Below are 27,048 nucleotides of genomic sequence, written 5' to 3'. Positions count from 1 at the left end.
AACCTGTCTATCAACATAATTCACTTAAACACTTGTCACGTTCAAAGCTGCTTTAAAATTACTTTGAAGGGATTTATGGGAACTGTCCCCAGCTTTCTTCATCAAGCTAAGGTACAAGAATCCCTTCACTTTCTATATGTGTTTATAAGAAATTAAACACAAGGGCAAACACAAGGACAAAATTAACTCACTGAGTATTTTTATTTCCAAATGTGTGTTGCCTAGAAAACATATTCCTTTTTTTTTTTATCTCTGAGCCATTAAAAATAGTTCTAAGTGTGACATGGTGCTCCTGTCCAGACATGAAAAGACTTAATAAATCTTGCTAATACTGGTTTGAACTTCAGTTTTTTTCATTTGTTTTTTTTGTTGTTTTTTTAATATCACATGCTACCGCAGAAGATTGGTTTAAAAACAAGCCCTATAGCTCACTTTCTTCACTTAACACTGTCATGTTTTTAAACATCACCTTACAATTTTGCCTTTCCAAAAGGTGGATTGAGGATAGTGATATCTTACATCTACCTATGTAAGTATATCTGACTGTATAAAATACATAAATGGGGGCTTATTACATACAGTATGATATAACAGACTGGGAGATGTGAATTGATTAGAAGAGATCAGTTTATAATTTGCTGATTTAAAGCAAGTGTTGGTCTTAATGCTCACATCAAGAAATCTTGGCATGCCAAAAAGAAAAAACAAATACAATTGCTCATTAGGACCTTCTTGTCCCAACTCCAAGCCTGCTTTGTCCTAAGAGAAGGCAAAAAACCCCAAATCCAGCCAACTTGCTCCAAAAACCCCAACCATACAACTCTCTTTTGGCTTAAATCACCCAAAGTATCATGTTCTTCCCTGCCGACATGAGTGCAATAACTACAAAACAAATGCCTGGTTTTTTCTAGTGCTTAAAATCAAGTTTCTAGCCTCTTTCTCTGAGATAAATAGCTAAATAATAACAAAACAAAGGGTTTTGTTCTCTCTTCAGTGCAGAAGCAATAAAATGCCTGTTTTCCATTCACCCAAGCTTCCGAAAAGCATCCTCCTAGTGCCTTCTTTCCAGCCTTTACACAAAGCCAACTGAGAGCAGCGTGTGAGGCTCTGCCACTGTGTGCAGCTGCCTGCCCTTAGCACAATCCCTGAGCTCTCTGTCCTTGTCAATCCCTCAGCTACATATTCCTCCTGAGAGGGTTTAGTTTGGATCTCCAAACAACTACTCGTGGTTCTGCTCAGTGCTGCCAGTTTGCTTTGCCTCCTCACATAAAATCCCTAATTTCCCATGCCTGCTACCTTTCTATAGCATCCAGGCTGCCCTATACATTCCCTTCAGTAAAAGCTCTGCCAAGCTCAGTAGATTCAAAGAATTTATCTCTTGGGACCACTTGATTCAGTTGCACAGACTAGTGTGAGTTATCTGAAAGACTGCCAGGTTAAAACATTCAAATCATTTTCCACAATTCTGCATACCCAGCCCACGCATGAAGAAGCTTTGGAATGTATGGCCCAAAGTTTGCAGTGAGGCAAACCTGAAACTACATGAGAAGTGCCCTGAAGCCATCACCCAGAAGAATACTGCTTTTGCCATTCTGTTATTTCATTAAAAATATTTACAAATTGATCGCTTAAAACACACTCAGGGCCATGCATCCTGCAGACGATAATCTTTTGAAAGCTACCTCTCAGGAGTGCTTCAGTACTTCAATACAATACTATTTAGAGACATTGGAAGTAAATGTTTTAAACAAAAAACCTATTGTAAAAAACCTTTTACTAAAAAATGCAAAACATGCTCTGTCTTCAGACCAATCTTTGGGATAAATATGATATCCTGCCTTTTAGATGTGAATCTTCAGGGGTCAGCACAATCTAGCAGACACTGTTTATTTCTTCGTATCAAATGGCCTTATCTCACTTAAATATTTTTCTAAAATACAGCATGCAACAGTACCCTAAGCAAAAGGGAGCAGAAAATAGTATAATGGGAGCACAGTAGTCAAGAGCATACTAAAAAAAATACATAGATAAAAGAAAGTGATTATTATTTTGGACAATTAATGGTATTTTTAAATCAATTCTATGACCTTTCCTCCAAATGCTTAATTTATTTTTATACTGTTACTGGCACTGAAATAAATGCGCCAAAAGAAATTTTGCCTCAAGCCCAAAGCTCCCTCTTGAATAATTCAAAAGCAAGAAGATCACAGTGGCTTAATTAAAGGGCCCTCCCTCAGTTTCTTTATTTTTCTCATGTTGCTGTTACAGGACAATATGCCTCTGTAAGGAGTTAATTTTGTAGCACCTATGCTGCTTCTATTTTCTTTGCCAATGCAATTATACCATTATAAGTGACTCTGGACTAGCAACATTGACAACTGAAATGCACATTGTTTTTTACATAGTTGCTATCAGCAAGATAAACTTAGCACACTCATATTCAGTGATTTACTTCCAGGCAAGAACTAGAAAAGGCAAAACTTCCACAGCCACTTTTCCTCTTAAACTCTCTCCTGAATAGGCTGATGGATTGTGATGCTCTAACACCTCAGAGAATTAGGGTCTCCACAATTTATAGAGGACCAGCACTCATAGACTCTGCCATTGGACCTTTTCTTTCACCCTGGAAGGTGTAACATATTTTACCCCAGCTAAATCAGTCAGACTAATGAAGTTCTCCTCACCCCACAAGTCCTGCTTCTCTCATACCTGTAGAGCACTAGAGCTACAAGAACACCCACAGTGCCTATTTCAAATGAGCTGCAGATGCACAACATAAAAACTGCAGAAATAAGTTCATCTGCTGTTTTGAACATGGTCAGTGTGTGCAGTCACTGGGAATCAGCAGCACACAATACTACATGAGAAAACTGCCCATCAGTTTTGCATGTCACCATTAGTTTATCTGTCCACTGAAACACGTATCCCACACATGATGTAAGTAATACAGGGTGTCCTGGGAAGCTACACTGGAAATCCCTCATGGGTTATCCCCTGTGGGATGCTGGCATCACATGGAATATAAATCAAACACTTGCACCTTACAGGCATGATAGAAGATGTCATGTGAGCCTGTGTAAGAATGGCCTTCACTTTTAAAGTAGCTAAAGGAGCCTGCAGAGATAAAAAGCTGCCAGCAACACCACAAACATCCAAGCCTACATGGGTAGAAAGGATTCTGACAAGATGAACCTTGGCCAAATCCTAACGTAAGACAAGCTGCTGTCCTGGCTAATTTTTCTGAGCAGATCTACTGCCTTTACCAGGCTGACAGCAAATCTGAAAAACCCATCACAGCCTTCTGTGCACTTAGCAGTTTTAACACCTGGAGAAGAGGGGAGGTTGAGAGTTGGAGAGGGAGACTCAGGCAGATCCCTCCAGCTTTGGCCAGGTCAGGCAGCACTGCTTTGCTGAGTGCTGCAGTTAATCTGCAGAGCAGAGAAGATATGGGTCCTTTTTGTAATTGTGGCTCTGCTCTTTTCCTACTTTGTTTTGGGTCTCTACAGCTTTACTGTGTTAATTGACCATTACCCTGATTTCCAGTCATTACTTAGAACTTCAAATTAATCTGATCAAACAGAACATACTTTGTGAGAGTAAACACTCATTGATCTACTTTAGTCTCCAGGGTATATTTTAGGCAGCACAGGCTCACACAGATTCTTTGATACTTCAGATGTATTCTTTCTTACAGAATGCTTTTCATGTTTTCAAACTTGTATTTTTTATGGAATAACTGAAGCTCTATCATGACAAACTCTGCCTTTTATGCATTATGGGCCACCATTACCACCAAAGAATCCTTCCACCTGCACTAAAGCATGGAACTTTATTTTTACCCTTGTATAAATTATTTATAATAATCACAGCATAAAAAAGACAGAGGGAAAAAGTCCCTGCCCTACTGTGCCTCTTTTAGATGCATAAGGGCCCACACACAAATTTCAGGTGTATTCTAACCTCCCCATAAAAATAATCTGAACACCCCATCTGTGTTTCCTGTTTTTGTTGGACAACTCCTTGGATTCCTCAGACTATTTTAGACCTTAGACAGGTTATACCAGTATAATTAAGTGAATTATGGGTACAGGGTTTTTAAACCAGTGTAAATGTGCTACTGTGAGCCATAAATCATTGCAGGAAAGGTAATTTGGTTGTGTCTCCCAGCCTGGAGTAAGACACTCCAATCTATCTAAGCCCATACTGATGGAAGGAATGTTTCCAATAATAATTAAAGTAAGGCAGACAAAAAGTTCTTCTTTTTAAATGAAAGAGCAAGGTCTTGAGGGACAACTTCCTTGCAAGTACATCAGGTACAAGCCCTTTATATCAAAGCCCTATTATTATTGTTAAATACTTTTATTTTAATACCAGCACATGGAGATATTGCTCATACATTAAAAACACTCAAACATGCAGAGACACTCCTGCTTAATTTTGCACAGTCTGTCCTCAGCTCAGCTCTGTGGGCCTGCACAGCACAGGACTTCCAACACTGGCTCTGGCCACGACTCAGCCAGGAGCACTGTTTACTCTGAACCTGCACAATTGTGTTTGTAGATGAAGGAACTGATTAAAGGACAAAGGCAAACAAATAAACTTTTGGGATGCTTTGACAACACATAGGTGACAAAGGTCCCAGCAAAGGTGACAGCACAGACATGAGAAACACACTGTTTTGAATGAATAGCCATGATGCACGAGGCTTGCCTGGACAAGAGAAAAGCAGCAGGTTTACTGCATTTCTAAGACAATTCCCAGTTCTCTCAAAGCACAGTGAAAGAATAAGAAAAGGCCTGTGGATGGGTCCTATTCAGCCAAGATCCATCTATTCCTTTGCTAGTCCAGTCTCAGTGATTGTTTTGTAGGAGTCCCAAAGGGAATGGTTGAGCACATGCTCACCTCCTGAGCATAGGAGATGAGCCCTGGTCCTTGTGACTTCACTGCTGAACTCAGAGCTCCCACTTCTGTCAATGCAGCAGAGAGAAAGGGTGGCCAGGAGGTGTGCTGACACAAGCTGTCTACCTGGTCAGAGCAGCCCCATGAAACTGCACCTTCAGAGGCCCACACTGCCCAGGGGCATCCACCCAACGGTGTCCTGTCATTGCAGTGTGAGATGGGGCTGTGTTTACAAAGTCACTCTGGGAGATTTTGGGGTTTCTTTCTAGCTGACAGTCCCCAAAGAGTTAAACTGCAAAAAAGGAACAGCCAAAGGAGAACCTGCCTTCCTCAGAACTTAAGAGGTACAAAAACTAGATGGCTGCACTTTCAGAGACCCAAACAGATGGGACAGGAGGTTTCCCAATATAACAAAGGGGGTCTCAGGCAGCCGGTCTATGTGACTGAAGATCCCCAAGTGGAATATGATAAATTTTTGTTCAAGCCAGCAAGGACTGTGAGAAAAAAAAGTGAAGAGAACTGAGGACTTCCAACCCACTGTAATTTCAATGCCTCTCCATGCACATGAGACAAAAATAATGTTTTTCTAAAATGAGATCCACTGAGATAAAGACTAGCACATAAACATGTGAGTACAGAATTCAAGAGAAAGGAAAAGGATCAATTGTTGTCTTTTTTGAGCATTTTCACAAATGGCCAACGTTGCTGCATTTCTTTTTAATATAAAATGAATTGGCAACATCTGGGACTTTACCATCTCAGTAAGTTTCCAACTCATCAGCATCTTCACACAGAGTTACAGCATACACTGCAAGTTGCTTGTTTGGAAATGAAGCATAAATTTCAGGCTCATACAAAAATGCTTAGGCCAGCCCAGCCTTAAACTGAATTACACTCACAGAAAGCTGCACCTTACTAAGCTTGTACTGGACAAAATTATGGGGTTTTGAATTCCTTTACATGAACTCTTTAACTGTCTGTCATAAACAAATACCCTGACTTGTTTTTAACTGCATTTTCTGGTTCCTCTCTGACAGGTTCCCATATTATACTTACATGGGGTCACAGCATCTATATGATAATAGTCCTCAGACTCAGAAGGGAGTCTCCAAAATACTTAGATCTAAATGTAGATCTTCTTATCCTGCCTATAATTGCAGTGAGACAGGACATATTTTTCTTTTCCCCTATAATCCTACACATGCCATTGATGGTAGATCTGTTCTACTATCAGAGTACTCAAAATAAAACAGAGGCAGATCAATATCACCACTGTAAATTTCAGCCATACCCTTGAACTACCAAGACATATGAGTCACCTAGACATCCAAGTTTTTCATATCATCACCATGCCAATGATTAAAACTGAAATGGGAGAGAAGGAGTGTTTGAGGTTGAGAGAAACAATTTATTCTTCCTCTTTGCAAAGCACAAACATAATTTTTTACCAATAAAAATATTACAAACTGCATCCTTGTTTACATTTCTTATAGCGAGAAAACACAATACTGACTATGCTGCTCTAAAAAAAAAATTCATGCAAATTAAGTCAGCATGGAGATTTTCTATGTATGAGTTTTGTTTACGATGGGACCTGGGCCACTAATTCACCTTTGTGAAGCAGCACTTGCATGACAGTTAATTTTTGGTCAGAATTAACAAACACCATTACTGAACTTCTTACAAGTAATTAGGAAAGACCTGGGACCCAAAGCCATCGAGCACCAGAGACCATCCACCTGCATTTGTGTCCTAGACAAGAAGGTGTGGCTTAGCTACAGATATTAAAACCTGAGTTAACTTTTGGGATGAAAGGTGAACATAAGAAAGAGAAAGATACTGGTTCAGGAAGGGTGCTGTCTTCTTTCTGTACCTTCTACAAGACCTGCAGAAAAAGGCAGCAAGGCAGTGACAAAGGTTAGTGCTGTGACTTGCAGGCACAACTGACAGCACCTCTACAACACCTCTGCTCTGCAGAAGGGCTGAGGCAAAGTCTAGTACTGGCAGTGGTCATTTGGCTACAATGATGTTCAAATCTGGAAGAAATGACAGGCTAGGATGGCAGTTCAGCCCAGCAAATACCAGCACAGAATAAAACCTGCTATCAAAGCCTTATGAGGTTACCTTTACATGCAGAATTAGAAAGGGGTGTTGACCTGGACTGAAGTATAATACTGTAACTGGGTTTAGGGCTGGGGCTCAAGCCAGCAGATATTGATAAATCGCAGCTTAGAAAGTGCCTCAGGGTTAACAGGAAGATGTTGTTGGTTTAAACCATCTGCCTGCAGAGATCTGTGGGATAAGGAGTGTGATAATGTAAAGATTAGGAGTGGAATTAGGGTTTGAGCATACTCTGGAAGAGGTTGATAAACTACATCATCTTGTCTCAGTATCAGGGAGGGCCCCACGCTGTGATAAAGGTGCCACATGACAGGACTTCCCACACCCTTAGCAAGCCCAGCACTGCCCAGCATGCCAGGCCTTCCCTGTGTATTGTCTGTTGACCAAGGCTTCCCAAGGTGTATGTGTACTGCCAACCTGTGCTCCTGATCCTGGGATTACTGTACTGTGTACATGCAGAGCCAACCTGGCACTCCCCACACGTACAGATTTACAGAGCACAGTGTGTACACACAGTGGATGGGGTGGGGAGAGGGACTCAAACAAGGAAAGCATCTGTCTGAAAATGTCCAGTCTTTGCTGTCTCCATTTTTCCCTTCTTTTGCAGCAGGGCTGGCAAATCAGAAATATATCAAAGACTAAAAGCCTCTGGTAACCAATGTCTCCTCTCTTCACAGATGCATTTTTAAAAACAGTAGGTCAAGTCTGGGCAGCAGCTTGGTCCTGCCAAGGAAATCAGAACCTAAATCAGCCAAATATACCAAGAAGCAGCACAAAAGCTTGTCTGTGTCTTCCCCACTGGCTTTGCCAATGATAATCTTGGCAGTACTATTTAGCACTTACCCTTTTCCCCGTTCTTGGGAATCAGTGTTTGCCATATTACTCAGCATTTTCCAGGCTAGGGGGAGGGTGCAGGATTGACCTTGTTTACTTCACATTACAGAAAAACCTCACATATCTTAACTACCTCTGTGTTTTTTAATCACAAAATATGCTCACCCAAGTTAGTGATTCATAGTGAAAAGTTCAGTTTTAGTGGCCGGACAAAGACAGTTTTTGGAGGAGGAACCATATAATCACTTTTCAAGGACGAAATAATTTCCAGACCAGAGACTACATAGTTAAAAACCTTAAAAATCAGTATTAGTAGCACACAGGCCATCACTACCATTTTCCAAGCTCGTGATGTAGAGAATGCAGGGGAGGCAAGAACAACAGTTCTCAATTCAATGAGCAAACCTGCTTCAGCATTCACTACAAACTGTGGAGGAAAAAGCTTTGCAGTGAGTCTTGCCAAGAGGATCTTAAAATAATTGAACCTCATGGTCACAAGACCACACATTACTGTTGTGAAACAGTCACTGGGTAAATAAGGGTGTAGCCTCTAACATTTTACCACTGCTGAGTGGGGGGATAAGAGAAAGCCACATGCAGAAGATGGTCTGACCCATAAAAAGGTATTAAGTCAAGAAAAAAAAGATCTTGCAAATTTGCAGTCATGTCAAAATATGGCAGAACAAGGCTGCCATTCTAGTCCTCTCAATGCAGTAATAACACTGAGCATGGAATAAAAGTAATTTGCAGAGTTAAGCCTGCAGCACATAATTAAGGCAAAAATAACAACAGAAATAAAAGAGAATTCCAAGGGATGTAGGAGTAAAAGTCAGGATGATGTACAAATGACAGCTGACCAGTTCACTAAGATGAAGTCACAGAAGCAATACATGTCCAGGATGATATAAAACTATTAACAAAATAAGATGAAGAAATTTAAGGTAAGATGCTGATTTTAAAACATAGAAACAGGCAGATAGCTCAAACTAGCAGAGATATTAACAAAGCCAAATGAAAAGGCCTTAACCATTGAAACCTGCTGAATTTTCTTATCACTTTTGATTTCAGGGATGTCTACACCAGTGTACCTAAAGGAGTTCAGCAAAGTTTTCCTAATTTATCTTTTATTGTTTGCAGAAATCAAGTAAAGAACTTGCAAAACAATCACTTCCACAAAGCCACTGTCTTAGCTCTGTATATACAAAGGTCTTGTCTACCTCTGCACTAAGTGAAACTTTCACTTATCAATCTTATCAAAACATTTATCAAAAACTTCAGCTGTCACCAATTCACAGCATTTTGCCAAACTCAGGGAAAAGGAGGAATGTATCCCATCAATCTTCTAAATTTCCTCAAGAATGTCTGGAGCAGCTTACATGTGGGCTTAGCAGGGTGCAACTGCCCCCTCTGGGTGTCAGGGAGAGGCAGAGGGACGAGAGAGCAAAGCACCTGCTTGCAGCAACTCAGCAAGGCTGGCAGGGGCAGGGCTTGAAGGGCAGAGCACTTCAGCCAGCCAGGCCCTCCCCATCACAGGGAGCAAAGGAACATTTCCTTCATTTCTCCCTCTGGCCTCTGCTTTTCTAAGGGAGGGTGGAAAAACAAAGGCATTAAGCATTAATCAATTCTTCTGACGCAAGGAGGATGCAAAAGCATCTTAAAGTTACTCCCTCTCCAGTTTCCTAAGAGTTTCTCTCTACTGTTAACCCAGCAGAACTGAAGCGTTTTAGTGGGGTCTCTTTCCTGTGTCTGTGTGTTCTGATGGGCTATTTGGGACATTCCTCTAGTCTCAGCTTCCACCATGACACTTAATTTATGTGGTGCACTAAGCTCCTGGTCCTTAGTTATGACTTGCATTTATGAAGAAGCACTATAAATGGCTCAGTCCTCAGGTAGAAGTTAGCATAATGTTTTCCAACCTATATTAATATCAGATTATTTATAAGTTAAACCAATTATGCTATTTTTTTTCAACCACGCTTATTAATACCTCTGTCTGTAATAAGAGCTCACTGGGCTCTAAAACATGCACACATTACTCTGTAGAAAAGGTAATACTTTTAAATGATTATTCACAGTCACCTAGATAACATTAAAGAACTTGTCACAATTAAAATTCATAAGCTGTATTTCTGAATTTCACAACTCAGGTCAAGAACTGCAACCATAACGATCACCAGTGAAATACTGTGTTCTGACTCACTCCATCCAAATAAGCTACTGGTACAAAAGCATTGCTGTGCTTCAGGAGGGAAGGGTGCCAAGTGAAGGAACTGATAAGAAATAATTACCCTAATAACCTGCTAATGAAAAGGTGAATTAATTGAAACACACCATGAAGTATCCAAGAGTACACAAAGTAATTCAACAGATGTTTACACTGCAAGGCTGACTATCCAGTGCAGGGATTAAATCAGATTGTGATGTTAATGGCACATCCAATGCTAAAGTTGATAATGGATTTTCTGTTGCCTACTGTCAAGCTTGAAATAATGCTGAATGTTATTTTCACAAACAAACCTTATAAAAGGACCAGGGAAATCAGAAAATGACACAGCCAGTATCACACAGAATAAATAATGCAGAAAACAGTTTTCTCATTGACAGAACTATCATATAAACTGCCCACTACTGTACCTTCATGACATCTTTATAGGAGTGAATGGCCTCAACTTCTTCTTTGTCATCATCCTCATCCTCCACTCCTTCATCCAGAGCATCATATCCTTCATCCCTACTCCCATCTGTTTCTGTGGCATTAGTCATGTAGTCAATAAGCTGCTCCAGTGGAGGACTTAATTCCCTCTCTTCATTCTCCTTCAAACCATAGTCCAGGGCTTTATATATAATAATCCCTAGTGATTCAATAACCTGTAAAAACAAAGAAGAAATATATATTAATGCCATTTACATGAACGAAGAGGTCAAGTGAGGAACAACCTTTTCTGGTGTTTGTATAACAGACCCAGCAACTGAGAGGGCAATAACCATCAAAATCTAAGAGAAAAATGATCTGCTAATACCTATAGTAGCACTTGAGTAGGCACTTAAGTAATACAGCATAGAACAAGCAAGAGCAACTAATACCACATACCTACAGCTTTCTTATTTCAATATTTGAAATAAAAATTCATAATTTAAAAACAAAACAGGACCTTTTAAGGTTATTTTCCCTTTTTCCTTCTGATACTGCAAACCTCAAAGTAACATTACTCTCCTTTTTAAGACTATATTGCACACACATAATTTTTTTGTGGGGCAGTAGGAAGAAATTCAAAGAAAGAATAAACTAACATGAGATGCCTTCTTTCTCTCACAGCTTAATGACACTTGGAAACTGCCCTTCAGTTTGTGCCTCTCCATTGATCCATCCATCCACATAGCTGTGGATGTCCCAGCATTACTCACTGAGCACAGGGACAGCAGCCCACAAGGACTCCTTTGCCTGTTGCACAGCTGTGGAGGCACACATTTGCCACTGAAACTGCCAACAACTGTATTCCATAGTGATGAGGTTGTACCTCAATTTTTCATTGAATTGAGGCTTCTTATTTGTGCCCTGTCAAGAGCAAAGCAAACCAATGACCTCTTACTCAGTGTGAGCTAGGAAAAGATTGTCCTGAACATCCCGCAATGATAAATGCACATTTTCTCTCTTGACATTATTTTCCTTATGAGCACTATCAAAGCCTCTGGAATGTTAAAGATGTAAATAATGGCATTTCAAACAGGAGTTTGAAAATGGGTATTAATGAAGAGGGAAGGGAAAATGGGATTGCAATAGTAAACCACAAGAAGGTAATGTCACTGCTGGGAGATCCTTGTCTGACAATGGAAGTAGGACTGGAGTTATTGCATGTAATCTCTGATCTTCCTTGTATGTTGGGACAGATAGCATGTCACACAAATTAGCAGACTCCAGTGTAGGAGTAGTTGGCACAGCAGCAACTTTAATAACAGGAGCATTTCTAAATATACCAAACCTTGTCATCAAATGACATTTTCTCTAATCTGCCTTTCATTACAATCCTGGTCGACACACTTTTTACTGCAGAGTTTTGAAATTCTTTTTCAGGAAATAGGACAACACAAAGGGATTCTTAAGACATTAATTTTTACTCTAGTTGCTTACTTATTTCAGCACAACAAAGTATTTTTGGTCTGAGAGGCTGGAGGTTAGCAAAGACTTAAAATCATTTCCCATTAGTTTATTTAGACAGACAATTTAATGATTGCTGTAGTCTGACAGCTTTACACTTGTGTACTTCATTCCTCTGCTGGGATTACTTTACAGTGCAAATTCACTTTGCAAGACAGTGGCTAATAAACAAAAAGCAAATTAAAACCCCAATATATAAACCACTTTATTTTATAATTTATTTCCAATAATTTTGTTAACTTGGTTCAATAAAAACATTTTGCACATGCTAAACCCTTGAAATATGTTTATACATATTTATGTTAAAATGCAGCTAGGGAAAGTGATTAGGCAAATTAGTGAAGAAGAAAAACCTGTATGAGTTTTTTTCAGTTCAAAGAACAGCTTCTGTCTTGGGGAGTGCTATTGAGACAGGAAGGTATGTCAGGGAAGCATCACTGTTTTCTTGCTCTGCTCTTGTACCCTTCCCCTGACTTCTGTCACGACTCACTCTGGAGACAGGACACTGCACCATATAGATCTTAAAAAAGCTCTAAAATATTAAACTTGCATTTGTAGTATATCTTGCTCACTTTTTAAGGAAGCTGTTTTGCAGTAACTGTCTTGTAAAACTTGTATTGTTAAAAAAAAAATAAACTGAAAATGTGGAATCACACAAAGTAAAATATATTAATTCCAACGGTAGACATGTGTTTCCTGTAATTCAGGTGCTGAGTACAATCCCAACATACACCCCTTCAGCAACTGAAAGGGAACAAAGAATAGCAGTTTGAAGGAAACTGACATCAAAATGAAGTATAACTGAATAATCATTTTGATACTTTGAGCACCTGGGAATAAACACAAAGCGAGTAATTTCTAACTTTAACAAAAGGTACATTTGAAAGAGCTTAGCATACATGAAGACTGAAATGTCCAGATCAGATGCAAAGAAAATTATGTCTTGTGTCATGCAGTGATGGCTGCTGAACACAGCTTCTGGATTTTGCTACCAAAACTTAAAAAAAGTAGAAGAGGGAATGGATGAAGAAAGTGCACTCTCTCTGCCTTCTTCTGTTTGGGAAGAGGATTAAGGTATTCAAAAGCACTGTGGCTAAACCTGGATGATAGCTGCTGCTCTCTTTGATGTACCAGCAGTGGGGCTTCTGCAGCTCAGGAATATGGTTTGTGCATTTTTATGTGCTATGAACACATTTTGTAATGCATGCAAAGCTGACACAAGAGAAAAGGCTGTAACAGCAGCACCAAATCAGAGCTGCAGTTCAGTCTCTCAGCTCCTTAGTTTAGGACATGCAATCAAAGCCATATTTACTCATTGTCTGTATCACAGATTCTGCTTGCTCAAAGACAAAACAGCAAACAACTTAACTAAGTAACTTTGCTGTGACTTGCATTGAAACTGAAACCTTCAGTGCTTCCAGGAGTATCAGTTTACCAAGGATCCTGTAAACTACACAATTGCCATACAACTATCAAACAAAAGTCACAGAATTGTCAATGCTTCTTCCCATGGATAAAACTACTGATGCAATTTCATACAAAAAAAACTTTTAGGTCTATATAACTAGAAGCAAAGTATACAAGTCAACTGATTGCTGCTTCAGTGCATGTGTGCTGTCACTTTACCTGTAATACAAATCAAATAAAAACAAAAAAGAAAAAAAGGAAAACCTTTTCACAGCTAACTGGATGAATTGATAAATAAGAGGGATTTTTGAGTTGGATAATCAGGGACTGTCACTTTTAAAATTTTTTTTAAAGCATAAATTATTTACAAAGAAATCACATGTTCTAAACCCTACTGTTGGCCAATTTAGCAGAAAATAAAAACCTCTAGCACCTAGCAAGTGACAAGCACTGATACAGTCTTCAATTATATGTGAAAACAGATATATATAAGAAAAACAAGGGTAAAAATGGACCTAGCAAAGCTTTTTTAAACCACAAAGTTTCACATTTACACCCCAAAACAAGTGCATAACACTGAAATAAGTGTCATTAGTAACACTAAATAATGCTGCTTAACTCAGGTAAAAAAAAAAAACAAACAAACCTTGAATTTTAGAACACATTTGCTCCTGATTGATTTAAATTTCAGCAAAGACCTGACCTCTGGAAATCAATCAGCAGATAAATAAATTTTAAAAATAAACAAGGAAGCCTGTATTATTAAGCTTTACACCTTCTCATCAAGTTCTTTTGGAAGTCATGGCTTCAGACCAAAGAAAACCCCAACATACAAACATTTCCCATATATTGAACTCGTACTTTGCTGTGCTGAAATCATTAGTGAAAGGGCAACTTTGTCCCACTGTGAGCATTCCTGCAGTTTCTACACCAGTCTGGACTCATGCAGTGTTTTTATAATAGACTGTGATAAAGTTGCTGGAACACTTTGACTTCAAAATCAATGTAAAAACAATATCCACACACTCCTTTCACACACATGGCAAAAACAAAACCCAAATTATTTCGTTTCTTTTCATGCGCAAACACTGCCCATATTTCCATTCCATATACCTTCCTCCAACACCTTAAGGAATGCCTCTTGGACAGGGGTTCATCAGTGTTTTAGGTTTTTAATATGACCCAAATTAGACTCTTCCAATGAACTCTGCCAGTTTAACATTCTTGAGCTCTTCAAATATACAGCCTTTGTACAGGAACCAAAGAGGTTTGACACTTGCAAAAGTGCAATTATTGCAAGTACTTCACTTTGAGAAAAAGCCTATTTTCCCCTCAACATACACATCTCCCTGAACAGGCAGAATCCACATCTCACAGCACACACAATGGGGCACTGTCTGAGCTTTCATCCCCTCCTAGGCCTGCCTCAATTTTTAAACACACAAAGCCCAAAGACAGGCTTGTACTTAGAGCAGCAAAGGGCTGTTTTCAGCTCAAATGCCTGTCCCTCCCTAAAGTTCTCCCTTGGTCAAAAGCCACTCAGGTGGCTTTTTTTAGGTCCCTAAACTTATCATCCCTAAAGATGCTGTGAAGCTCCAGCTCCTAAAGTGAGTTAACTAGCTCTGAACTTTCCCACGGGGACCTCAGATATGGCCACCAGCCACAGCAAAATTTGCATTACTACTGCACTTTTATGAATTCCAGTAGTTTTTTATTAAAAATATGCAGTACAATAATTATTTTTAAGTGCTTCCATATTTTACCCAGATCTCCAACACACTTAATGAAGGAGAATCATTCTGCCTCATGGTGAGAGTGCTCAGAGTTCAGGACTGGCACTCCTTAGGGCAAAGCTCCTCTCCACCACCAACTCTGCTCTGCTGTGTAAAAACTAACCTGTCCCAATGCTGACTTTCAATTAGCCTGCCAGGAGCTCCACACCATGCTTCTGACACCATAACATGCTGTATAAACATAGACACAGACACCCTTGAAGTCAAGAGTTAGGTATCTTAAATTATCTGTGACATATTAGAAGACAAATACACACAAGTTTTTGTGCTCAATTTCTGCAATATGGTCCAAAGAACTGGCATGTTAAAATCTTATGCAAAACCAACTTGATCCTCTCTAGCTGGATGACAGAGGGTGAAAGCTTTTGCTCTGGCTCTCATTTCCATTTTTAACAAAGTAATTTGTTGTTTCTTCAGCATTCAATTCTGGAACTGAAAAACACCAGGCTTTTAGGAAAGGTGAACAAATAAATGAGTTAGGATAACCCCATGCACATTTTTTTGGTTATTTAGCTCATCCTGAGGTGCCCTACATAACTCTCAGGAGCACCTTGTGGAAAAACATGTCCAAATAGGACACTACCAGACATGTGCTACTGTCACTGCACACCACAGGTACATTAATGTAGTTTTCACCAGAGCATTCCCAAGTGGAAATGGGGTAGCATTACCCAGGTTTTAATGGCAGGGGACACTGCTAAATTTAAATGCGACCTTCACTAAATTAGAGCAACGTGCAATGGACTGTCAAATGAGAATAGCGAAAAAAATTCCAAGTGCTTCCAGAAAAGCAGCAAGGATCTGGACTACTTCCAACAAATCAAATGAATCATTCATTTCCAAAGAATATAGACATAAGATACAGAATTATTTAATTTCTGTGTGATGTTGGTTTGCTACTGAAATAATAAGGTAATGCTTTCTGCAATATAATGAGCCTTGCTTTTTAAGTCAAAGGAGTAATGAAAGCAAAGAAAAAGAAAATCAGAGTATGTCAGGTCTAATAGAAAATAAATATGAGACAAAATTAAATAAATCCTTTTAATTATATTCAGTCTAGTTTAGATACGTTCATAGTTCAGAAAATTTCTCTACCATATTCAGAAATCTTTTTCAAAATGGTTTTATATCCTGAGTCTTTGAATGCACTAAGTGGGCAGACAGACCTACTTACTGAATTCTTTGTACTATTCAGGTGTGTGTTAAAGAGATTCAGTGCAAGAGCTTTTGATCAAAGACACAGAAAAGCCTAAAACACACAAAGGGGATACTAGCTTTTTTTTGTTTTGGTTTATTATTAAGTGAATATGTGAAAACTGAAGCAGTTAAATGTTGTTGGACACAGTTGCCTCTTGGAGGGTAGCAGTAATGTAACTATAAGTTTATTAAGGATCAAGTCTAATACAACTCTTCGACTTATTCAAAAGTTCTGATAATTATAAACGTGGTTTTTAGTTGTTAAAGTTGCACTATAGATATTATCTCAGGAGAACTATAATTTATTAGCATAAATGAAAGCAGAATTGTTTTCTATTGTATCAGCCTCAATTTACATTTTATCTACAGTGTTTCATTTTAAACACTGAAACAAAACTGTCAATTTTCTCCTAGCTTTAGTTCAGACATTATAATCCCCAAGATCATGACAAATCATTACTTTGTTACTGCAGACTTTATTCAACCTGAAGGAATTTCACCATAGTGACAGTTCATACCCAGAGAAAAAATAAAAGTTCTCTAATTTAACTGTGGAGACTCTAGCAATGGCTGAAGCCTCAGTAAAAGCATTAAATGCAATAATTAAGTAACCTAGATGGTGAAAGTAATTCCAAAGATCTGAAATACTCCTCTATTCATATCAGGCTTCAAATACAGGTCATGTTAGCCTGATGCCATTAAATAAGGAGAATATGTTTTTTTATCCTAAGTTAAAGACAAAAAATCCAATCATGTCACAAACTTCTAGTTCTGTTGTCTTTTTTTTAAATTTTATTTTATAAAACATAGCTAAACATATACATATAGTTTTTTATAGAAATAGAAGGCAATCAGGTGAACATTCCAGGTGAGGAAACAGAAGGGGCAAAGACTTCAGCTTACTTCCAAAAACATAACCAGGCCGCAGAAATGCCAGTGGGTTCAAACTGTGTAAGAGACAGAAATTGCCATTTATCACATCCGCCTTTTGAATAAAGCTTTATCTAGATTACATGAGAGTACCAGATTAACTGCAGCAAAAGATTTTGCAGTGAGGGAGAGAAGTAAGCAGCTCAAGCAGAACTGGTACAAAGGAGAGTGAGACTAGCTCACTAGCTCTGATGCTGAGAATTCGTGTGTGACTGGTTTAAGTTTGGCTGACATTGCACACCTGCCTATGGTCTGCCAGACAAGATATAGAAGATAGATAATAAAGAGCTTACCAGAGCTTTGATTCAGTTCAATTTATGGTAGTCATGAAGCAATGCAAAATCAATGCCACTTTTATTCAAAACATCTACACAGTTTAACTGCTCTACTCAGAGAGTTGGTCTGCATGAATTTTTCAGCCTTCCCCATGGCTTTTATGTCAGCCATTACAGCTGCCTGCTATAGGCTTGGCCCTCATTTAATTAATCCAAAAATTAAAGTGAGTAAACACCTGCTGCAATATAAAATATTTGTTCTCCTCTGAGTTAAGAACTTTCTCACACCTATTTTCACCAAAATTAATGACTACAAAAGCCAAGCAAACAAAATAACCAGGATAATGAAAGCCATTCTTTTAAATACAAATTCTCGATTAGTTAAAGTTTTACATTTCCATGTACATGTTAGAAGCTTTCCAGAAGCAGCTCACAACAGACTTTATAAAAGTTAGGCTGGTTTCACCATATTTGTCAGGGCTATGCCTGTATTTCAAGTGTTTCACAGCTGATGAACTTCGCATAGACAGATGAAGCACCTAACAAGTTTACACAGAGTGGGGAACATGACAACTCCTCTGGTTTGACTTTAGCTTTCCTCAGATCCAACTTCCTCCATTCCTGATAAAGTATGTCTTTCTGCCTCCTAACAGACTTCTCTTGTCAGTCAAATTGTCCTAATTCCAAGATTCCATGCATAAAATCAAATATGTCAAGAAAGAAGCCCAAATGTAACCACTCCACAGGTTCCTTTCAAAGTGATGTGCCACAAAAGCAGGCTGGTATGTGCTGCTCCTTTCTAGTGACTGCAGTATTCATTAACCCCACACAAAGCAAACCTCATTTAACACTGCTTGTCTTGGAGGTACCACATACTCATGGCAAGTCACATAACCACCCACAGGAAGGTGTCCTTTCCATCCATGCCAAAGGAGAAACTTCAAAGATGCCTATGGGATGTTGCATTTATCATGCAGCCACCTAAGACAAACCATGCCCAGCTACCTCCCCTGCCTTGTGGAAGGTCACTCAGCCATACCTAGGCTTCTTTCCTAAAGAAGCTGATGGGAATTCACACATACAGCCTGTGACCAGAAAGGAAAAAAATCTAAGACTCTTACTGAGAGTTTTTTTGCTAAAAAAATGTAAGGAAACATCATCCTGACATAAGGACATGCCTTGATTATGAAGCATGTGAATTTTCACATAGACTATCATGATAGTCCAAGGAATTACTAATGAGTCAGACACATTAATTATTTAGGTCACATATGATCTCTGAGTAAGTAATGCAAAATATTACTGCAGGCTGACACAGCCTCTGCAAAGCTCCTGATTTTATGAATGTTCTTCCAGGCCCTCTTCCCCACAAAAAGCAACATTGGACCAGGCATTTGGATCTCTCAAATATTCATCCAAAACTGAATGCCTAAGTGAACATAAAATATTTGAGTAACAAGCAAGGGGAGCTACTCCAAAATTACCTTCAAGTTCTCATAATGGCCTTATTGGAAAGACTGGTATTTGCTAAAATAGTTCAAAAAAGCACAAGTAGGCACTGTTGATAAATTACCTACCTATAAAAAGACATTAGCTTGACATTCTTTTTTTCTGGTCTGAAATTCTTGCAATCATAGCATGGAAGGCTGACTTACCCTACACCAAAGAGCTACAGAACACGTGGCTGAAATTCAGCAGAAAGCTCAGCACCTGCTCTTAGGGCCACAAAACCTCAGAGAATCCATGTAAGAAATGCCACTCACAGATTTCTATTTCTATTTCTTTCTGAACAATGAAAACACTACAGAAGAAATACATATTAAGACACACCTCTATCACAGATAAAAGCTATTTATACATAAAGCACACAGTTTATAACCTCAGGCATGAAGTACCTTAGCACAAGATATTCCAGCACCTGCCAGCTGTCAAAGTGCTGAACAGTGACAGTTTATTATCCTTAATGGAACAGCCATATTCCTGGATTACAAATTGCTGAGCATTGTTTCACTGCTCTTTGCCAGTAATGACAATATCTATGTATGGCAGTACAGTGATGATAACATAGATTTGCCTTCATTCACAGGTCAAAAGTGTTACACCGTTTAAAAAAAAATTCATATGGATTTTATGCTTAGATTTAAAAAAACCCCAAACCAACAACAACAAAACCAACCTCCAAAAACTATAACAAAACCAAAGCATTCCTGACTCTGTCTGCAGAAACCTCCATCACACAGCCAAATTTTCTACAATGCCCAGCACCTGACCTTTGAATAGAATACAGATATTATCCAGATAACTTATGTAGCTGCTTAGGTGGCAGCCAAGTGACTAGATATCTAACAATTAGTGGAGAGGGATTAATTCCAACACTTCCATCTATGTAAGACACACAAGTACTTGAGAACAAAAACACACCCCAAAAAAAGCTATATGCATATCAACTAAATAGATTTACTGCCTCAAAAAAAAAACTAATAATGTAATAAAATCATCTGCTCCATTCAGTGCATTTTACACTGCCTGGGAAACTTGAGAGTCTCATAAATTTAGGCCTAAAAGAGGCAATCCTGATTTTCTGCCATGCTGAGACCTTGTTAATGGATGTGCTAAAGTTCCTGTACAAGGCACTCTCTGTGCTCAACCCAAGGAAAAGAGAGGTAGGAAAAGGTGTGGATCTGAGGTAATGTGGTAGAAAGGGGAAGGGAGAACAGCAGGGACCTGTCACATCCATAGGAGCTCTAATGCAGTTCTACACAATTCACCCCTGGATCAAGGATTCACAACAAGCTCCCCAAAGCTTCCTCACTGGCTTGTAAAGAACAGAGCTGAGCTCTGGTATACAGGGATTATAAAACCCTTTGGACTTCTTTGCTTAGGAAACTAAAATAATGCTGCAATATTACCCTGTCTTTCTAACCACATTATTACCCTTTATATGACAAAAAGAGATCCCTACCCAGAAAAAGTAAGTCAAGGAATTATATTCATATTGTGGCAAGTTCCCTGATTTTTTGAAAATTCATGATTTTTTGAAAATTTCAGGGTAAAATATAAATTAAAATTAAGGGTTTATAATGTCCAGGTGATGTTCATATAATGTTTATAATGTCCAGGTATGTGTTGTCATATCAACTTGAAGACAGAATACAAATGCCCCTGCAATTTTCTTGACACAAAAGAGCCAAAGACTTCAAATCCTATATTTAGTCCCATCTTTACACCACCAACCTCCCCAGCAAAACAATCTGCACTGCACTCCTAAATTCATTGCAAAGGACAGGCATTACTTCTTCTGGAGCTAGTTTCAAATGTAGGAACTGTATGGGGCTGAAGGTCTGTCCTGTGGGGTTTTCCTCATCACTCTTCCCTGTGAAACCTCCCACTGGTCATTTCCCCTCTCCTATAACAATTTTACCACCTGCTATATGAGGATATTAACCCATTTTCAAAGCTTTGGATAAGAAGTACTGTGCAAATCTAAATTATATTTCTGCATGACATGCACACAGACTTAAACACAGCTGGAAGTGCTTCTAATCATCCAGTTTTCCATATGACTTTTGTTCCCAATAAACCAGAGGCAGGAAAAATGAAGAAAAGTACATGCCTGAGGCTAATGGTTAGGCTTATCAGCTGGGTGCAATGCAACACATAAAGCTGCTTTTCTTTGAGGATATAAAGCAAGATGTAAGAGTGGTTTATTTAAATTTAAGTAGCACAAGTAGCCAGAGAAAACAGTTACTAAGGTTTGAATATCAGATTGTTCTAAACTTCACAGAAAATAAATTCTGACAGCATCATCCCTTTGTCTTGTTGCATCAGTGTAATTAATTATACCTACCAGGCTACACTCTAGAGAATTAATGTATTGAAGCTTAAGAAATGGGGGAAAAAGCAAGGTTTTAATGATTTTTGACACTGTGGCTTTAAATTTTGCTCCTTAATTAAATTAAGTATCCCTAAGTATTTTTAATGTCCTTTAAGACTTTAACATTTTACAAACTCTACCATATCCACATACCCTTTTGGGAATATCTTTCCTACAGTTCATATTACAGCCTAAACAGAAATTGTGTGGCAATTCCTACACCAATAAAAATGAAAAAATGGTTGTTTTTTCAGATAGTTCTCTAACAAGAGAAAAAAATTTCCTAGAGGGAATAAAAAAATGTAATTAATTAAAAACAAAATGAAACAAAAACATTCCCAACAACAACAAGAAAATAACAAAAAAACCCCAAAACACCACAAAAAACCCAACTACTAAACAACAATGTAACAGTCAGAAGGTCCATAAAAGATAAAACATTGAATTATGCTGGACTTTCACAGGAAACCCAGTTTTGGAATAACAAAAACATTCCTGCCTAGCCAAGAAACAAGTTACTTAAAAGTAATGTCCTTAGATTTGAGAGATCTCCATTTGACTCCAAAAAAAAAGAGAGAATATTTTTCTCTTGTTCTCTTATTTAGTAGCCTCCAAAAAGTTTAAGAAATTAAGACTAGAAGAAAAATATCATTGTATTATAAAGACGTGCCTAGATTTCTCTGACTAAATGAGCACAGTCATCAATACTCTTGAAGGAGTTAAAAACCTTCAATTAAATCAGATTGAAAGAGCATCTACTCAGCTACCTCCAGGGACTCAAACATTCAGTATTTCAAGTGAACAATTTATATCTGTGAATTCTGAAGCAGAGAGTGACAGCAGAATCTGCTTTTCTCTTCTTTTCTCTTCTTTTCATTCAGCCCTTTGCAGGGATTATTTGCACCAAACAGGCAGGGACATGTAAATGTCACTTTATGCAAAGGCAACACCTCCCAAGGGAGAGGAGCCTTTGGTGAGGATCAGCACCAGGAGACAAACTGCAATGGCACAATTGCAGAAAATGCTGCTTGTAAGGAACACCTTTCACCTGCCAAGCCAGAGGAGTGGGTGGGTGTCATCCCCCTGCCCCCTGAACCCCCTGCTAACATCACAGGGCTCGTGCTGCACTGTGGTCTGACAGCTCAGAAAACTGATCTGGCTGGGAAAAGTCACATTTCCCTCGGCAGCTTAGGGGAAAAAAGCCCAACCAAAAAGCCCAACAAACCCAGACCCCCACTCCCTGTGCTTGCACAGATGCATCCTGTGCTACCAGACATCAGTGCTGGCTTTAGGGCAAAAGAAAGCACAGCACAACAGAAATCTCAGATCTATTCCTACCCATGAAAGAAATAAATGTCTGCTTTAACTGGAAGAGCTAAAATTAGCCTTAAAAAGGAGTGACTGCACGATTGTTTGCCATAACATATTTTGATAAAATTCTTGGTGTAATGCAATCCTCCCTCTAACAATTTTTCTACATTTTTCCTATGTTTGTAGTCTTCCCTAATCTCCATTTTTAACCCATGAACCAATTTTTTATACCTATCATAACAAGTATTTTTACCAAATACTTGTTATGATAGGTATAGCTAGGATGGGTAGGTTGAGCTACCTAGGAAAAAGTAGGAGGGTTTGCTTTGTATAGTTAAGATTAAAAAACAAATAAATTTTAAAAAAGGAAATTAAAAGAAGAAACATTTGGTTCTTTTAAAAATATGATATTAAGATGAATCAAGTCACCCAAAAGCCAGACACAATAAAATAAAAATGTCTAACTCAAATCATAATGATATTTTAAACTAAGATTTATTAGTAAGAGAACTCCAATAACATTAAAGAGATTTTAAAGTGGAGTAAAACACTCCAAATACAATGTGTTCTTTTAGATATTTCTTTGAACTGAATTAAATAAAACCCATTAAAATCAAGTTTCTAAGGATTTTTCCATTACACTCAAAGGTGTTTTTATGGAGTAATATGTGGCATTCCAGCAAAGCCCAGGTGCAAAGGAATAAGCAGACTAAAAAGATAACCTTCCCTGCTCACTGCCCTTATCTAGTTAAGCCAATAAAATTGTTCTACCAGAAGAAATTAAGCTTTTCTCTGTCCTAGAAAGCTCTCTATTTTTAGATGCGAATGAATAATGTTTATAATAATTTTAAACACACCTTCCAGCTAAAACACCATGAACTGACCAACCAGTGGAAGTGTGTATGTGACCTAGAAACTGGTACAAAAAATTATTTTTTTTTCCCTTATGCATAAGGTACACCTCAAATTGTGGATTACTGCTCACTAGAAAGCATGGCCTCAGGGAGAAGCTTCCTCCAGTGAGCAGAGACTTCAGTGGCTGCTGCTCTTATGGGAATACTACATGAAGTCTGTGTTAGGCAGAATTGCCAGCAGCCATCACAGATACAGACATTAACAACTCCAGAGGAATTTTTAACTGAAGGCAAGTCTTAATATTCTTAGAGCATATGTGATATTTGCCCACACCTCTCTAGTCATTTGACTGCAGCTAGTTTTTCTGGACTGATTTACAGATATTTCCTCCAAACATACCTCATCCTGCTATGAATTTTCCAGTTAAATCTCTGCTGGAGTATTTTATTCTTTTTCAAAGTGCTTTTTTACACAAGATGGTTGCATGTTACCATTAAGCTGTTCACAACAGATCACCTGTCACTGTTTTCTAAGGAGCAGCAGCCATTAAACCTAGGAAAGGAAACTTGTGATGACTATCAGACCTACCAGGTGTGCTACCAATTCACCAATTTTGCAATATTTGCTGCTGAGGGCTCATTTTTATGTGTATTGCTCAGTCACATTTTTGGGCTACAGCATTAAAAAATACACTGGATCTGTTAAAAAAAATTCTCTTCTATAACTCAGTAACTAAGAAGTAACTGCATACAAATTGTGACTGCATGGAAACCACCCTGTTTCTGCATTGATCATTCATCTTGTGATGAACGTGCTACCCAGCCAAATGATGCTTTCAGGCTTACTGTGGGCTGCTAAAGTGAGGAAGCACCGCCCTGGATAAAGCAGCCACAGTTGCTAGAGGGTAGGGCAGCACTTCATTTCTCAAGCAAAATGGGCTTTTGTTAACCTTAATAAAACAGATATTTGACTGACCTTCTCCCTTGGGGATCTCACCTTAATGTTTATGCTGACTGATCAGAATAGACCTTTTGAAGGGAACCTCCCCATCATCCCTCCCTGAGCTTCTGGCTTGCAGCATGGGGTGCTGTGCAGAAGGGGGCTCCTTGTGGATGAAGGTAAAACGTTAGATGAAATCCAAAAGCTCACCTAAGGTACTCATTTTGCTGATGGTACACTCAGCCTAAGGCTCTCAGAAGAGAGTTCAGCTGAAATAAAGCAACTGGAATATGTATTCCATGGACACAAGGTCCTGACACAAACTTTGCTGCTCTACAGACTTGCAAAATGCTATTTGTTAATGCAAAAGACTGAGTTGAGACTGAAATGTCATAAACTGTAAAATAACCAGAAAACTATTAAGCCAGTACAGAAAGAATAACAACAGCAGCCATTTTCTAGGGCCAAATTCTGTAACAAAAAGCTGCAGTTTTAGTTGGGCAGCTCAGATACACTTTGGTGTTTTTTTCTTGCTGCTACAATATTGTGAAACTGCAAGGCATTACCATCAGTGTAGAATTACCAGGGGAATGCAATAACCAACATAATGTAACAGATCTAAAATAATTTTGAGCTTTGGATATTAAAAGGTGAAATAATACAGGTACACCTATACTGCAGTTCAAACTTACACCTGCTCCCCACTTTTCTTCACCCTTTGTGGAAAAAAATCCTACGTAGACTAGGCCATGGATATGTTAATGTAAGTTAAATAGAAGAAACTAAAAGCTAATGGGTAGTCTAACACTCATGACAAATGTTGTGGGGTTTTAAAAATAAATACCAGTATATATACACTCTATTTGTCTTCTTTTAGGACATCTATGTTTCCTACTGCAAGTCCAGTTTCAATGTGACTACCGATAACGAAATATGGATGTAAAAAAGCTTAGTTAAATGCTCAACATTTACAACATCCTGGGAATAAGATACTAAAACTATAATCTCTCAAGTCACACCATCCCCATATAACATTCTTTTCACCTGTGTAGTACCCAGCTTGCCAGTCGGGGATGTCCTCTCTGCTTAGGCCCTGTCTGCTGGGCAGGGACTGTGAGATGGGAGCGAAATAGGAGAATGGATTCACTGTGACTTGGCCCTTTCTACAACCAGCAGGTGTTAACATCTAGTACCTCAAAAGAGGGATTTGGGAAGGCCAAAGGGATTCTGGATTCTCTGAACTCACCAAATCTAGTCCATCTTTCCACCCCAGGGACAAATTACTTAACACTTTGTAATCAGCAACTGAGAGAATGGCAGCTTTTCAAGGAAAGCCAAACAAGGACTGCAGTTAAATTCTCAAAGTTTTTCTTTTCCTCTGCAAAATGAAACATGACACTCATAACCTTATAAAGGTAGGAAAGGAGGCATATGAAATGAGCTATTAAGATGAAGTGGCATGCTTGATTAAAACACATTGGTTATTATATGATATAACATGATGTGATATATAATAGTGGGGCAAAAATATGCGATAATAAGCACTTGCTTCATGACAACAAATATCGGATCAATCTGGACATAAGATAATATTTTTCAATGTCATCTCACAGTGTTTGATCACTCTGCTTTTCAAAAATCCTCTGCTTTATACCACAGATGTTGCAGTAGGTTAAAATCCCATAGAGACAAAATGCCCACGTTTTTACATTTATGCCCCTCACCTGAAATAACCTGCATCCTATAGGAAATGTGCTATCTCAGAAAACCTGTACATGTGCTAACGAGTAAGGGAGCTTTGGAGGGATCAGAATCAGGAGTGGGAAAGGGGAGGGACACTGCAAAGAAACAGGATGCTTAAGATGCTTAAGACTACCTTACACCTCATACAACCACTCACACCTATGTGAAAGTGAATTGTTGAGTCTCTGTGGGAAAAGAAAGGATCAAAAGCCAAGTGAAAACTGATAACCTGTGTGAAATGCACCTGAAAAGACAGCCATTAATTGTGATACATGGTCCCTAAAACAAATGGCATTGGGAACACAAGTGGATGCAGTATTTTAAGCCATCTTATCACACAGATCTTTACCAAGGAGACCCCACTCAAATGAGGATTTATTCCAAAGGGGAGATAACTTGTGAGCAGATCAGCATTTGTCCAGCATCACCTTGAACAGTTTGCCAGGCTGAATCTACATTACAAGAGACTCTAAAGGCCTCTAATGAGGACGACTCACAAAGCAGCATTGATGTACAAATCTACATTACAAGTAGTTATTGTAGTTATTTCAACAATGCCCAGCCTGTGACATGCAATCTCAGGTGGTCTACACCTGTCCTGCAGGGCTTGGGGCTGTCAAGGTCAGATATCTCGAGCTCCTTGTAACTTGAACTCTGGCAGAGTTCAGATAAACGCAGCTAAAGAGAAGAGAAAGCTTCAGTGTCTCCCACGTA

At 38.7% G+C, this 27,048-nt stretch overlaps 1 protein-coding gene across 5 annotated transcripts in view; it reads right to left on the bottom strand.

Annotated features, from left to right (window-relative positions):
* The window catches only part of SPIRE1 (spire type actin nucleation factor 1), a 126,969-nt gene that overhangs the window by 61,202 nt on the left and 38,719 nt on the right, over nt 1–27,048 (bottom strand). For all 5 annotated transcript variants that reach the window (XM_071456757.1, XM_071456786.1, XM_071456776.1 and 2 more), the window contains exon 3: nt 10,489–10,722. In XM_071456757.1, the coding sequence (XP_071312858.1) occupies nt 10,489–10,722 (234 nt within the window). The remainder of the gene's footprint in view (nt 1–10,488; nt 10,723–27,048) is intronic.

Source organism: Agelaius tricolor, unplaced genomic scaffold (assembly GCF_023055355.1).
Source record: "Agelaius tricolor isolate 1412-34295 unplaced genomic scaffold, bAgeTri1.0.p SCAF_2, whole genome shotgun sequence".
Taxonomy (NCBI): Eukaryota; Metazoa; Chordata; class Aves; order Passeriformes; family Icteridae; genus Agelaius; species Agelaius tricolor.
Note: the sequence above shows the minus strand (reverse complement) of the source record. Positions and strands in the feature narration are given on the sequence as shown.